The following is a 15,944-nucleotide window of genomic DNA, read 5'->3' as shown; positions in this document are numbered from 1 at the left end:
TATGTCATAGTCATCTAAAAACAAAAAACAGTTTGTATGCATGAGAACTTTCATTGTTTCCACCTGTAGTATTCCCATGTTGCAGCATTTTTCCTTGTATCATTATGAGGCATGTTTAATATTTAATACTTGAACAATTTAATTTGTCTATTGGCAAGACATATCCAGATGTCCATTTTCTTCTAGAAATAAAAACTACATTCAAGACAAACACAGAATCCAGAGTAAATAACGACAGCCCTAGCAGCTTCCCACCCCACAGAGTTGCCTTAGTTGAACAAGGTCCAGTTTTCCCCATTCACCACTGGGAGAGGAACTTTTAGAAACCAGTCCAAAAAAGCCCAGAGCCACCTGACCATGCAGCATGCGACCACCTCAGAACAGCCGTGGACTTTTAGAACTTTCCAAAAATATCTACAATAGACAACATAAACCTAAGCCAATGAAAACAGGCAATTTTTATCTCACATTGAAGAAAGACAAGCCCAAATGGGTGGAGAAACATCAACCCATTGCTATTTAATTCTGGGCCATTAAATGCCAATATTGATGCCTGCAAGAGATTCACACATTGTCAGTTGTTTACCATAACATAATTAACAGCAGCTAAGCTATCCTAGCTTTTCTGCTTCAGCACTGCTTTGAACTAGGGGTTTCCCATGCACGTCAAGCCTTGCAACACAGGGAAATCAATCCTCACCTTTTCTGCTAATAGGATATACACCAGACTACTTAACCCAAGTCAACTGGCAAAAACACTCTTATTCAAGTTAGGGAAATCTAGGTTGACGACTCCAGTAGGCACCCGTGTTCACTGAACAGCCATAAATTTAAGCTTTCAGACACTCACAGCTACGGATAGATCAAACATACATTAACAAGATGTGAGTATAAGCTTATTTCTTTGTGTTGCTAAATTTTAGCAGGGGATTATGCATGTCAGAAGTTTTTATCCAGGTGACAAGACAGGAGCTGGGGTTTCTTCACAATCTATGGCAAAAATACAACATTTTGCACTGTAGAAGAGTGTCTTTGCTTCTCATCTGCAACAGAATCAGACAAATGATCTAGCTTCCTTCCCGTGACCCCCAACACATGATTACACAGCATTATGACAGGGGCATTTCGGCTTCTAAATGAGCTGGGGCTCCTTGTGTTACCTATGGGAAATTTGTTTATACATCCAAGACCTGACTGTTTACCGCTATGAACTCAGCTTCAAGCGACATAAATAGGAGTTGGTATCACACTATGTACAATGTGAAACTGCTTCTCTCCAGTCAGACACCCATCTCACACCGCTAATATGCTAGACTTCTTGAACTCACAATGAATATAATTACCCTAAATTGCATTGACTGCTTTTTCTGAGCAAGAGTCTTCAAAATACATCAGTAACCCAAACTTTCTTGTGGAATTTATGAAGCAGCAAAGAATACCAGTCAAAACAGAAGGCAAAAAACAGTGTTTGCATTAAAAGGTGACTAACAGAAAGATTAGCATATAGGTGGTAACAAACAGCATTCAAATACGCCAATATAAAAAAAACCTGATCACTTACTTCAATACTACAGGATGAATCCCAAAATTAGTTATTTATGGATTTACTTTAAAAAAAGCTCATGGGAGATTTGAAATTTAAAGAACAAATGGTTTAACATCCATACTTATAAAAAAAGAGAGGAGAACACTGAAGGCAAAAGTAAAATAAATGAAGCCACAGAAATGGAAGTCAAATTGAGTAACAATCTTATTGTCCCCCAGAAAAAAAACAAACAAACAAAAACAAATCTTAAATTTAAAACTTCACATACATTTGCTATATATCATCATAGCTGAGTCCACCACCACATTAACAGCAGCAAGTTCATTCATTCAACTTGGAAAGGGATAATTTTTTAAAAAATGAATACCAGAACAATACAATCTATCATCCAAAGCATGTACATGGGAAATATCTTCAAGAGAAACACAACAAGTTATTATCTTTACAAGTGTAAAGAAAATGAACTAGGCAGAACTAAAACTGTTGAAAGATGTAATAAAAGATAAAATACATTTACAATATGGCTGTATCTAATTTTCTTTGCATAGTAACAAGAACTGTGTTGTGCAAACTGTTGTATCTTTCTAAAACAAATAAAATGTACATGAGGTTTAGCACTCTCCACGAATACCCATTTTCTTCTCAGAGATCTGTTTTTAAGTACTAGCAAAACTACAAGAAAAATCTAAAGACATGTGGGCATTTGCAATAATGTAGGAACATCTAAAGGGCAGGGACTAGTGTTAAAGATGCTGTCTTTAAGTCTCTCTGCGAACAATTTTAGATGCTAAGAATTAACTTATCATAAATATTACATTGGCCTAACAGGAATAATGAGAAGGAACAAGTGATACATCTGATGGAAATCACAAGCACCAAAACATAACTCTCACTTTCTTCTCCCTTAAATCAGCCAGGGACTGGTTTTTAATGGTGTGTTGTGGGTTTTGTTTTTTTTTTTTTCTTTTTTTGGTGAATGTGTTCCTTTGTGCCTTTGCCTCCTGAGAGCACTAGAGGAGTTCTTTACAAAACAACAACTTTGATTTATTCATGTAAACACCCGAAACACTTTGGCAAACACAACCATATGGAATGGAAAGAGATATAATGGATTTTCTGTTTGCCTTACAAACTTAACAGCTGTGAAAGCATCAGTTAGGTTATGAGCCAATAACAACTTCTTTCAATCCTTTTCATTTATCAACCCAACTCCAATTTAATTTGATGATGCAAAAAGCTTGGGGAGGGGGACGTGACACAATGCATACTCTTTAGGAACCTTGAGAAACACACTTTTATATTTCTCTCTCTCAAATCACAAAAGTAGACAACAAAGAAACACACACCGCCTGTAACTTAGTTTTGGAGCTTAAAACGTGGAGCAAAGGCATGAGGATTATTTCTATCTCGTTTATATTTGGGGAGGGGGAGTTTTTTGAGCCTCATCAGCAACCAGCAACCAGCACTGATGGCCCCCAACAAACTCCCTGGAGGGATTAATTCAAAACCACTTACCTTCGCACAGGAGAAGAAAACCTACTGTCCACCCCGGGAAAGGCATCTTTGCTCCCTTCAGTACTCCTACTCCCCCCCCTAAAATCTAGGTGCTCAAAGTACGCCTGGCTGCCCCTGGCCAGGCTCTGTTCAAATGGTTGCAATCAGCTGTGCGGGAAAAGGAGCGAGGCTTATTAACACGTAATTCCTCAATCGGGATGAGCCATGGTGCTCGGCTCTGCGCGCACGCCCCGTTCCGTGCGGTGATACAGGGATGCTCGGGAGCGACCGCAGGGAACCTGCTCGGACGGCGCTCGGGTTAACCAGAGGATGCTGACAGGGAGCGGCGCGGCGCTTTTAAGTTGCCCCTTCTCCCCTGCCTCCCTCCCGCGGTGTCCCGGCTCGCAAGGCAGCCCTGGCGCTGCTGCTCAGCCGACAGGGGGCCGGAGCCGGGCTCTGCCAAGTTTCCACGGCTTCAGGCTCCCGATCCTCCGGGGAGCCGCTCAACTTTCCGCGGGCGGGCGAGCTGGTCCTGCAGCCGCTCTCCCCCGGAGGCAAGCGGCTGCTGTTCTGCCGGCCGGCCCGGCGTGCCCAGCGGCCGCGTGGCGGCGAGGCGGGGGCGGCCGCCTGGGCTGAGCGAGCCGCGAGGTGGCAGCTCGCGTGGTCCTGGGAGCCTCGCTGCAGCGGCGCGGCCTTAATGAGCCGCCGGCTGGTGCACGCCGGGGCGCTGCCCCTGGCGGCCGAGCGGGGAATCGCGCAGCCCCCAGCAGCAAATGGGCAGCCGGCGCGGTGAATAAATGGCAGCCGGCGGGGAGGAGGGTGACAGCCGCGCGATCTCGGGGAGCGGCCCCCCACATCCTCCGGGGAGGGCTCTGCCTTGCAGAGGTGGGGGTAGTGCAGCGTGAGGGGCAGGTGCGAGGCCCGAAGGGGGATCGGGGCTCCCTAGGGCGGCGCAGGGGTCAGGGAGAAGGGGACCTGCGGGGAAGGAGATAAAAAGCACGAGACGCACCAAGCGGGGACAAGGACCGCGCTGCTCGGAGCTCGTGCAAAGGAAGGGGCCGGACCGCCCGCCCGCCGGCCCATTACTGGCGTTGAAGAACTAATCCCGGGGCGAGGCTGCGGCTGGCAGGAGCCTGCTCGAGATCCGAGCTCGCCTGGGAAGCTACCTGCTCGCCGCCAGCCCCAGGGCCCCCCCCAGCCCCACTGCCGGGGCTTTGCGCTCAGGCCACCAGCAAGGACGGATTGACGCGCCTTCGCCGGGGGAGCGGGAGTCCCCGCCCTTGGCTCGGCACCGCCCATTGTAAGTGGCGGTGCTGGGGTAGAGCGACCCGCAGCCAGTCGGTCCGGTCCCGCCGGGACCCCCCCGGGAGCGTTTGCCAACGTCGCTGGCTTTCAAAATGTGCAGCTCGGCCAGCCCGGCCCAGCCCTCGCTCCTGGGGCTGGCGGAAAGCCGGGGAGGGCTAGCAGCGGGATTGTAACCAACCAGCCGCTCGCAGAGCCCGCCCCTCCCGGGAAACTTCCCTAACCGGGGTGTTGTCCTGCACCGCTTGCCCCTTGCCAAGAACAACGGCTGCTGACTCAGGGGTGACCCATACCACTCTCCCCCCACACACCCCAAGCTAGCCCCCATTTGCGCCAGGGAGGCTTCTGCTACAGTTGCCGGTTTCTCATACCTAGAAATTAGATAAAAGATCTGGTAAATCACAGTCTTGCAGAAATGGGTTTTTTATAGCACTGGAAAGACGGGAGTCCCTCTTCAGTGGGACCACACACAGAGGGGGTTAATACAGATCCCACTATTTTTATGTCTAGCAAAACTACTGTAGGTCACTTTAGGGATGGTATCAACTAGGTTCCCTTAAACTCATGGAGACCACAGAACACCAAACAATTTAATATTTTTATGCAGAACACCTAAGAAAATTTTCTTCAAAAAATGGTTGTCAGACCAAAACAACCTACAGCGCAAACCCAAAATTAAATGATTTAGTCAGGACAATTTACGTAACATTGTATCTGGTTTTAATAACAGAAAATATATACCATCAGTGCATTTTTCCAAAGGCTCACAGCACACCTGTGAGCATATCGACAGAGCACAGCTTAAGAAACACTGGTCTAAACTGATGAATATATCTTCTTCTGATCCTTGTATATATGGACTCAGTAACTGAGGATCCTGACCTTACAGGGGAGCTGTACATAAAAAGAGTCCAATATAATTAGTAGAAGTACTTCTCTTTGTTCTTTTAAATAGGTGATAGGTATAGAACACATGACTTCTGGATTGGGATCTACATGAGCAATGGGAGAAAAACCAACACAAACCCAGACTCAGCACTGAACCAGTGGAGATCAGCAGTAGCCAGCTTCATAAATGAACTGAGTTTGAAATACAGAGAGGGGGCTCTTAGGCTACATCTACATTACAAAGTTATTTTGAGATAACAGCTATTATTTTGAAACAACTGCTGACATCTATGCATGCACTATTTCAAAATAAATTACAAATAGCAGGTGCATTATTTCAAAATCAGTAACCCTCATTGCAGGAGGAATAAAGCCTATCTTGAAACTGGCTCTATTAAGACATGGAATAACACTATTATGAAATAAGACATTTTGGTGCCTAATGGCACTATTTCAAAATAGAGCTGTGTGTCTAGAAATGCTATTTCGAAATAATTGGGTGCTATTTCAAAATGCATTTTGTGTGTAACTGTGTTATTTTAAAATATTTCTTTAGCGTAGCCGTAGTCCCAATGGACAGTATAAGGCAGTTAGAAATGGATGAGTCAGTCTTGCAAAATTTAAGCCCTTGAGTAACTTTACTCACAGACCTAAATCTCTGTACAATAGTACTTAAAAGAGCCTGACAGAAGGTAGGAAACAGAGTGAAGGAAAGATACTCATGATATATAGAAAACAAATGGTTAGTATTAAATCAATGCTTCAAGGAAAAATATTTTACTTTATAGCTGAGCTTTATCTAAATCACATTTCTGAAAGCTCACACTAACACAAATCAATACTGAGATCATCTAAAATAAGGTCATATCATCTGCACTGAAAAATACCAATTCCCATCCAGGACACAAAGTGACTTCCTGGAAGAATTTCAATGACTTACAATTTCTCTTGGCATCTCAACAACAGGAAACAAACATGCATTCCTGTGCCTATACAGGCTCCATTTCAGAGCAAGTTGTGTTACAACTGGCTGTAGAAACACTCATATCATTCATCCAAGAGAGCAGAGTTAAGGTTGCCATGGCTTCACAGATTTTTTAATGATTATAAACTCCTCCTGAAGATTCAGCCCTGTCTTAATAGGAAAATGGGCTAAATTACTTAACAAGTCTTTCCCACCTCTAATTTCTGGTTTCCCGCCCCCCCCTCCAAACCTTGCCATCTAATATAGAAATACCATCACGTCCTTTGAGTAGGTTAAATCATGTCTCGCACTGCCAGAATAAAAACAGAAGGCTGACTCATTTTTTCTGTGAATCAGATACAACATATCCCTTAAAATGGTATGTTGCTATGAATATTTTTCAAATGTTTTGTACATGTAATTTTCATGAGTTTTTACTCTAAAGTAGTTTTGCACTATTGTGTGATGAGACTTTCTGCAAAAGCCACATAGATGGTTTATTATTTTCAGCCTCCAGCTCTAGCATACATCAACCAAAAAAGTTATCCAAAAAGAAGGATTAAGCTCACCTGGGAATGGCTATGAAATCATCACATATTACACTTTTCTGAAGGTACAACTGTGAGCAGGAAAAGTGTGAGATGTTTGTCTTTCAGAAACCAGTTGAGACCTGACCTCATATCTGAATGTTCATCATCTAATTTTGTGTTACTGGAAGGCAAGGCCCTTTTCTTACTTTCACGTGGATCCCTTTTTCTCACAGAACTACTCCGGGTGCTAAATTTTGCTCTCAAGTACCATAGAATAAGGCACTGAGACAATTCCTATTAAAATAAATTGGTGTCTTTCTATTGATTTCGATAGGCATAGAATTGGGCCAAAAGGTTAGATTCAGCACAGCACTTAGACACACGCATAAGTCCTCTATTCAGTAAGCCAATGGGTCTTAAGTAGATGCATGCCAATGGGCCGTACGTGATCTGTGGAGTTCCTCTACACGTTTACTGGTCAGAGAAATATTTACAGTTCACATTTAGGTGATTATGTATAACACACACATTCCTCGCTCCCATGGGCGATGGAGACTGACCTATTGATGAGGAAATACTACCAAATTCCATCTAAAGAAAACATTTCATTGCTGTAGTTCATTTTATGATAAACAATACCTGGGTAGGGGAAAATATCCAACTGAAGGTTCACATCCTAAATTGAATTGAATTTGCAAAGCTGCCTGTTGGAACATCTTTTTTTTAAACTAATCTCACAAGTAATAGTAAGATATGATAACATGAAGGCTTTGGATATCACTTTTACAGTCACTTTTCAGAATACATCTCTCCCCTATTTTCTAACTGTATAAAAGTATTTTGTTAGTCATAAAAGCACGTACATCAAAATTAGCAAGGGTGGAAGGGAGTATCCTGTCTTTGGTTTAATTCTACTATTTCCTTATGAATATCCACCTCTTCAATACACTTACCAGGTTTAGAGCAGTACTCATGGCAGTCAGTCTCAAGGCAGTACTTGTCGTAACAGGGTATGGCCAACAATGGCTGAATTTACGTTGAAGGTGGTTTCTGCACAACAGCAGAACCTTTGCTCCTTTTGCCTATTTGTCTTTTCTTGGCAAAACCAGAGATTGGTGGGAGGAATGGATGGATGGGGAGTCAAATGCCTGAAAACAAAAGAGGAGTCTGGTAATAAAACCAAAACCGTTGAAAGTAATTCTTAGCAGCCATTATTCAGATAGTTATTTAATTACATACTGGAAAAAAAGCTACAATGAACAAAGTAACCAGTATAATTTTTGTCATCCTCAGAGGCGGAACCCTCAACCTTCAGATATATTTTAAAAACCCCTCTGCCGCAAAGGCCTGATGGTACAAAGACTTGTGTATCTGCCTTACTTTATGTACCGTGAGTAATTCCATTGAAGTCAGTGGGACTATTCACAACGTGTAAGTCATTGCATGACTCGCATGGCTAAGTCTGTCAGCAGATGCATCAAACAGAAGATGGGTGAGGTAATATCTTTTATTGGACTATCTTCTGTGGGGGAAGAGAGACTACCTTTAAAGATATACAGAGCTCTTAAGACCAATGTTTTACCCTACAATCTCTCTAATATTTGGTGCTCTGTGAATTTGCTTTCTCAGCCTTTTTCATTTGTAAGGTTAGTAAGTGATCTTAAAAGTACAAACACTTTCTAAGTTAGTATCACAAACATTTCTGACGATGTCATCAGAAAATTATGCCCTTCAATTACTATTTGGGTCACAGCAGTGTCCAAGAAACTGCCAAAGATATTAACACAAGATAGCTACTAATAAATACATGAAGCCAAAACAAATGGGTCTGTGTGTATAACTTCCTCTGAATCCCAGTGCAGGTGCTGCATTTAAGACCCACAGAATTAACCATAAAGGACCCTGGAGGCACACCTGTACTTGTAATGTTCTTTTGGCAAAATGTTGTAATACAAATATTTCATTAGGATAGAGACAAAACCGAAGATAAGTGTGTAATCTTAAAACTATCGCTGATGTTCCAAAACTTCATGTTACAAGCAGCACTTAGTATTCTAAGTAACACAGCTCGTCAGCAGTGTCACATAAATGCATTCAGAGTATTTCACTTCCTGAATTGTGGCCATTATTTGTTAATTTCAGTATCACTGGTATAAAAAAATGTTACTAACCTTTCTGGAAATGGTGTTCTTTGAGATGTGCGGCACGTGTCAATTGCAACATAGGCATGCGTGCACCCAAAGCACAGCTGCTAGAAATGTTCCTCTTGATGGCAACCATTGTGTCAGCTCTAGTGCCTTCTGGTGTTATGCATCATTTTAGAGGGTACTGTCCACATCCGCACACTTTCAGTTCCTACTTCCAGCCAATTCTGAGAATACAAGTAGGAAGGCAGATCTTAGAAAGGACATGTAACACATCTTGAAAAACAACAGTTAGGGAGAGGTTAGTGACAATTTTTGATTCAAATGATTGTCCATTCCATTGTAGGGGACAGTTATACAGGTGGAGGGCTTGGAGTTACTGACATGCTGAATGCAACACAGCTTGGCTAAATCTGACATCACCCCTACTATGTGGAGCAATAGCATAATGAGAAGCAAAAGCACACTGGCAACTAAGTTGCAGCTCTAAAAACATTCTAAGTATGTACTCATGCTAGAAACACAGCTGAGGATGCTTGGGTCCTTGTGGAATACGCAGGTAGAACAGATGAAGCAAGAACACCTGCCAGCTTGTAACATGTGCAGGTACATGATGGGGTCCATGATGGAATTCTCTGACCTGAGAGGAGAGAGATTTCATTCCACCTGCAACCACTCCCAACAGGTGGTTATATTTCCAAAATGGTTTGGTCCTATGTAAGCTTAACATCTAATGAGCGAAGCCTCTGTTTCTTCTCTGTTTGCATGTGGCTTTGGATTGAAAACTGGAAGCTTGATTGCTATGGAAAGGGAAGATCACCTTTGATAGGAAAATAGTGTGACTATGCAACTGTACTTTGAAGAACACCATTCACAGAAGGTCTGAAGGGAAGGTATTGATCTCCTAAACATTTCTGGCTGAAGTAATGGCTAGTAAGGTGATCACCTTCCAAGAGCAGTGAGCAAGTTGCCAACAGCTCAAATCTGGCAGTCCTGTAAGATTTGATAAGACAAGATTGAGGTCCCGAGGTGAAATCAGCTGTCACACCTGGGGGTACAGTCTCTCAAGGCCTTTACGGAAATGTAAGAGGCCTGAGGATTGGAGCCAGCATCTTGCCTGAACATAATTACTGCAGAGGCCCTGGACCTGGCCAACCAATCTGCAGTATCTAGGACTGCTTATTGGGATGCCCTCGCTACTGACTTTCCTGCCTCTCTCCAGGACCATCCTGGGATATGGAGAATATCTTCTCTTGGCCAAATTCTGTTTTTTCCCAAGTACCAAAGATGGTGAACAACGCCAAAGTTCAGTGCTGAGTCTGAATGACCTAGCTCCAAGGGAGGTCTGAGCACCGCTTCCATTAAGATGGACTTCAGCCTAGCATATGTCTCCTTTTTGATATGAGACTTGACATGCCTGCAAATGTGAGCATCCACAAAGCAGTTAAAACAGATGGAGTGTGGGTCGCTCAGTGGCATAAACTTGCTTGAGGCGGCAATTCTTCTAAATGTGGAGAAAACTAACAAGTAGCAAAAGAACTTTTAACCAACTGTGGACCAAACTATGTACAGAGAGAATAAAGACCAGCGAGGCAATCTTGCAAAAGCACTGATAGAGCATTTCAGCATCCATCGTGAGCAGGGAGAAGGAACTGAAAGGTTGTGGGGTTAGCAGGTGCCTGGCATAACATCCAGCCTGACTGATACTATACTAAGGTAATTTCCAGTGACTATGCTCAGGGTACAGACACAACCCTACACAAAAATGCACATGTGTAATCAAAGAATTATCCATACCTGAAAATATTCAGAACAACAGTCCAGGGCATACGTCTGTTATGAGTAGTTCATCTGGTTTTGTTTTTTTTTGTTTGTTTTTTTTAAAGAAAGAAATCTTAAGAGAGGAGAAAGGAATTATCTTAATCCAGATTATGCATCTGGCTCCTGCCAATGTGAACCAAAGCCCTGGTTCCTATTAATCTACTTCTCTTCTTAGATATTCTAGGGTTTCTCAAATTTTCTCATGCTGTGGTCATTTTAATAGAGCATTTCAGAGCTATCTGATTTCTACTCTGTGTGGCAAAGGCAGCAGTTTCCAAACAATAAAGTCTTTAGGGAAATATTTAAGATGCTTTTTCATGCAGGTTTATAGCTGGAAATCAGGAGAGAAACCAGTATTAGAAATCACTAGTTAGGGTGACCATATCTCCCTGTCCCAAATACAGGACAGGGAGATATGTGGGGAGGGACAGCTTCTCCTGGCTCCACCAAGCCCCAGGGAGTTGAGAAGCAGGAGGCAGCTGCCAGCCATCCCTGAGGCCTGGGGAACCAGCGGCCGCCGGTGCTCTCTGGGAGTCCCAAGGGAGCAGCAGTCACCCAGGCTTCCCCCGCATCTCTGAGGCTCAGGGGAGTGACCTAATACTTTCTGGACAGCAGCTGCTGGCAGAAAAGTTCCGTAGGGGAGCGCCCAAATACAGGACAATTAGTCCCTTTTAAAAAATAAGTAGGGATGACTTTTTGGCATCCCAAATATAGGGGGGATGGTCACCATATCTCTAGGTCTCTTTATGACAATCTTAGACTTATTCTGCATTCCAACACTGATCTAAATCCCTTATGAGATTAACTAGAGAACCAAAAAAAAACCAAACCAAAAATACCAAACCAAAATGAAAAAAAACCAACCAGATAATCCCATGCTTTCGTCAGAAGCATTTGTCAGCTGTGCATTTAAAGAACAATTGAGAATAAAAAGTGAAGATGCATAATGTAACTAGTTGGAATTACCCTCCTGACACCTTAGTCTGTCTACCATTCTTCCTGTAAGATATATGAGGTAATAGCTTTTATTGGATCAACGTCAGTTCGTGGACAGGACAAGCTTTTGAACTTTGTAGATCTTTTCCTCAGAAGATATCCAGATTATTTCAGATAACTACAAGATCGTGAAGAGACTCACACATGCTGTAGGAAACTACTTAAAATAAAGTGGGCTGTTAAGAATTAGCAGGCAGTAGTGTGTATTACAAATTGATGTATTGAGCCATAAAACTAGTGTCTCTATTAAGTCCATAGTTTTAATGTCCACAAGAGTTATGTATTTAAATTCTTAGGCTTGTCTTTTGACAGTGTTATACAGGTTTCCTTTGAGGAGGAAGACGGAGATCAAATATGTAGCAATCTCTGTGAAAATTGTCCACTTTATTTTACAGCAGGTTAATGCCATATATGTAATCTAGCTTACCTTATAATTAACTTGGACACTCTGGTTACCTGCCCCAGACCTGAACAGAAAAGCTGTCCAAGCTCAAAATGGTGTATCTGTCTTTCACCACACAGAAGCTGGCATCATAAAGGTAGTACAGCACTCACTCTCTTTCATATCCTGGGGCCAAAATAAGTACATCAACACTGCATACTACAGGCATAGTAGTCATGTGGAATAAACTCTGTGGAACAGGTGGCATAGGTGCCATCTTGAAGGATACCAATGTTGCACAAGTCACTCCAACACTAAAAATAATAGTCCCCAAAACATTACCTACAAAGCCAGATTCTGAGACCCATAAAACTGGAATAAATTATGCATATCTGTAGATCAGGCAAAGAGGGAGACATGACACATGGCTCAGCAGGTTACATACTTGTTTCCAGGCTGCCTGATGAACCAGTTTCACAGCACAAAAGTTGGGTGTAATATGGCTGTACCCTAAGAACATGACAACAGTCCAGTGCAGTGAGTGGTGTCTGTTTCAAAATAAAGTGTTGACCTAAATCTGAATGTTGTGACTTTGGCCTATTTACATATCAGTAATACATAGCTCTCCTCTTGACTAAGGTTTCTAGCCACTGGTGTAGTCATACCAATATAGCTACAACATTGCAAAGCCCTAGTGCACACAAGACTGAAAGCAGTGTAAGTTGCACAGGGATAAGCCGTAGTAACAGATACAGTCTACACTGGAGTTGAGAAATAACAGTACAGCTGCTAATAGAAACATACTGAAGCAAGCAGGTGATAAATTAAAACCAGTTAAAAAACATAAGGCAACTTCAGGGGATTTTTCTCTTTTCCATTTCCAGTAGGTAACACAGTAGTGCCAAACACTGCTGATGAACAAGTTTTACTTTCTCTTTTCCTCAGATTTTGACAGCCCTGGAGGTCAGATAGGCACCATGAGTGGACCAGGCTAACTCTCCTCTTCCCTCACTGCTTCAACCAGCATGCCTCAATGCTAAGGGAGAGGAACCATCTCAGGGTGCGGGCGTAGTGAAAGGCAGAGGAAAAATCAATTTAATCAACAATCCAATCTGCCCAGACAATCCACTTTTGGAAACATTGTGTACAGCATGTGGAACTCGTCAGAACCCTGATGTCTGAGTTCACTTGACAAAGGAAGTATAAAGCAGCATTGCAGTTTAGTAACAAGTTCAGCCATATTTGGGGTTTTGCTTAAATCCCGTGCTGCTGAAGTTGAAAAATGACATGGGAATTTCATCCTTCATTTAAGGAGAGAGAAAGGTGTTTTGGCAAAGACATGAAAGTGTAACCAAAGCTGTACCCTGCCTCAGAAACCAGAATAAACACAAAATCTGATCAGCTTTGTTCTCATGCTGCCGTACCTGGGTGACCAAGGGTCACCAAGGGGTGACCTTGGGCTCTGCTTGGAGCAGCCCTTACTGTATAGGAGGGGAAGGGGATAGAAAAGTTTAAATGGATTGGGAAACCTACAGACATAGGCAGGGCCTAACACCTGCCCAGGCATACTGCTGCTGTCTGGTAGTCTGGCACCAACATGAGGCCTTTCCCAGAATCCTCTGCATCCTCTTATTAGCAGCTATGCTTAGGACTCTGCAAGAGACTGAGGCAGCATTAATTCTTGGTGTAATATCCCTGTGGAGGCACACAATTGTTGGCCTTCTCCAAGTCCTCAAACCTATGCACACTGCTGTCATGAAGGAGCATCCATGGAAGTGGGAAACTAAGGGCAGCTATGCTATGGCTGGAGCGGACTCTCCCTTCCACTCCCTCCCCTTACCCTTAGTCAATCAGCTTTTCATGGTTTCCACCTGGAGAGGCAAAAGGAGGAACCATCTGTCCCTTTCTGACTCATTTAGCCTCTTGTTCAATACCTTATCATGACTTCTCTAGTCCACTCAAAACTGGGTTTCAACCCACAAAGCATTTTATGCCATGCAACAGCAGCCAGCTCTTTTTATTAAGGGGCCTGATGACCAGTCTGATCAAATACCGGTATCTGTTGGTTGTTTTAATGCAGTGAGAGGGGGCAGATTCTTAGCTGGTATAAACTGGGATGGGTCCGAAATGGAGTAATGACAATTTACACTAGCTGTGGACTTGCCATAGTAGCTCTGGAGGTGGGATGGTAAGGTGGAATGGCCTGACCATTTCCTGTGTAATAATTCTTGAGTGAAATCTGAATGAGAAGACCAGACAAACTAATAAGCATTACTCAGTCATGGCATTACGGTAGGGAGACATATGAAAGTTAATAAAGGAAAGATCACATTCAGTAAAATAAAAATTAATTTGGTCACTATAGGAATTAGCATAAAAATATCAGACTCAGAACTTACAGGGGACTTCACCTCCAAGTTAACCCTCTCTGGATTAAGTGATCTGTGCCACCTGATTTACATTCAGCGCCGTACATTTGAAAATCCTAATCAATAGATTAGGAAATATGATCCTGGCCTTGCTTAAGAGATCTGCATCTAGACTAAAAATGTGCCTTTGAATATACAGAGTCCTGATCGTAAAAGCAAATACTTCCACAGTCTGATCACACTTCTTTTACATGTTATATATGGACAACAGAACTCTGGCTTCTGCTGGTATAAGAGGTCTATATGTATAACTGTGGGTTGGGCAGAACATCATTCAAGCTTGAAGGGTGGCAACTACCCCCTCCATTAGTCTAGCAGTAATAAAAAAGCCATCTAAGCTCTTTTATAGCTCCTGGGAAAGGGCACAGGGATTGGAACTAGGCAGGTGGAAGGCTTCACTCTGTATTGTTTCGGTGAGAGCATGAGTGCACACGATATGTCAGGCGCTAGGGCCTGCAGCAGATGGTTTCCAGGCAACTAGATGAGCACAGCTGGCTTGCAGCAGGCTGGCTGATTGGCCATGCCATCGGAGCAGATGGCAGTGCCAGTAGATAGGCTCTTACTCCAGCAGCAGCTCACTGCTACTCGCTGCTCATGCCCACTGTAATTACTCCAACATTGACTAGTATGTGATGTATGTGCCCTGGCCTCAGCTCTGACCCTGCCTAGGACTCACCCTGGCCTGTTACCCTGCTTCCCTGTTGTGAATCTGACTCTGACCCTTGATCCACATTCCTGCCTCTGGCCTGTAGTTTGGTACCCAATTTCTGACCTCCTTGGTGCTGGCTCCTGATGCTGCCACTGCCTCTGACCCTGCTTCCTACTGCTCACTCTGACCACCAGGCTAGACCACCCACAGCCCAGTCACCTCATAGGGTTGAGGAATGGGAACGCACACAAGCAGACACAACGAGAGGAGCAGGCAGACACAGGGCATGGACAAGCACACTGTGACCCTGAGAGTAGTGGAGCAAGAAAGCGAGCGTTTGGGGTAAGTGCTAGCTAAAAGACGTGGGTGGGTGACAGCAAACCTGTCTTGCCTTGGTCTGATTCCTCTTGTGTTCAGGGGAACAGGACGTTTTCATTCTAAATAAATAAGATTGCAACTAATTGACCTGTGAACACTTTCTCTTCTCATTTGGCACATCCTGAGAATTCCCCAATTTTTTGGTTCTCTCTGTGGGCCATATCCGCATAAAATACCAGCATCTAAAGACCATCCCATCCATTACTAGGCTGGGGTCCTCTGCCAATGACTGCTCTGGCACTGTGGAGGTTTCTTTGCCTAGTAACACACCCATGACTCAGCCCTCTGGCCAGGTCACAGTTTTGAGTCCCCTACTTCCACGGTCACAGTTATCTAAACAAGAAGTCCAAAACCATCTACCAGAAACAAAACTCCTTCCCCCCTCTCTGGGGTTATTCCTCAGATCACTCTGCTGTTCTAA

General features: G+C 43.5%; 1 protein-coding gene across 1 annotated transcript in view; it reads right to left on the bottom strand.

Moving 5' to 3' along the window:
- Positions 1-3,336, bottom strand: part of RET (ret proto-oncogene) — a 129,326-nt gene extending 125,990 nt beyond the window's left edge. Inside the window, exon 1 of the mRNA XM_075000075.1 lies at positions 3,062-3,336. Coding sequence (XP_074856176.1) covers positions 3,062-3,107 — 46 coding nt within the window. The 5' untranslated portion in view covers positions 3,108-3,336. The remainder of the gene's footprint in view (positions 1-3,061) is intronic.
- Between the last annotated feature and the right edge of the window lie 12,608 nt (positions 3,337-15,944).

The sequence above is a fragment of the Carettochelys insculpta genome, chromosome 7 (assembly GCF_033958435.1).
Source record: "Carettochelys insculpta isolate YL-2023 chromosome 7, ASM3395843v1, whole genome shotgun sequence".
Lineage (NCBI taxonomy): Eukaryota > Metazoa > Chordata > Testudines > Carettochelyidae > Carettochelys > Carettochelys insculpta.
The sequence above is the reverse complement of the archived record's forward strand: the minus strand, read 5'-3'. Positions and strand labels throughout refer to the sequence as shown.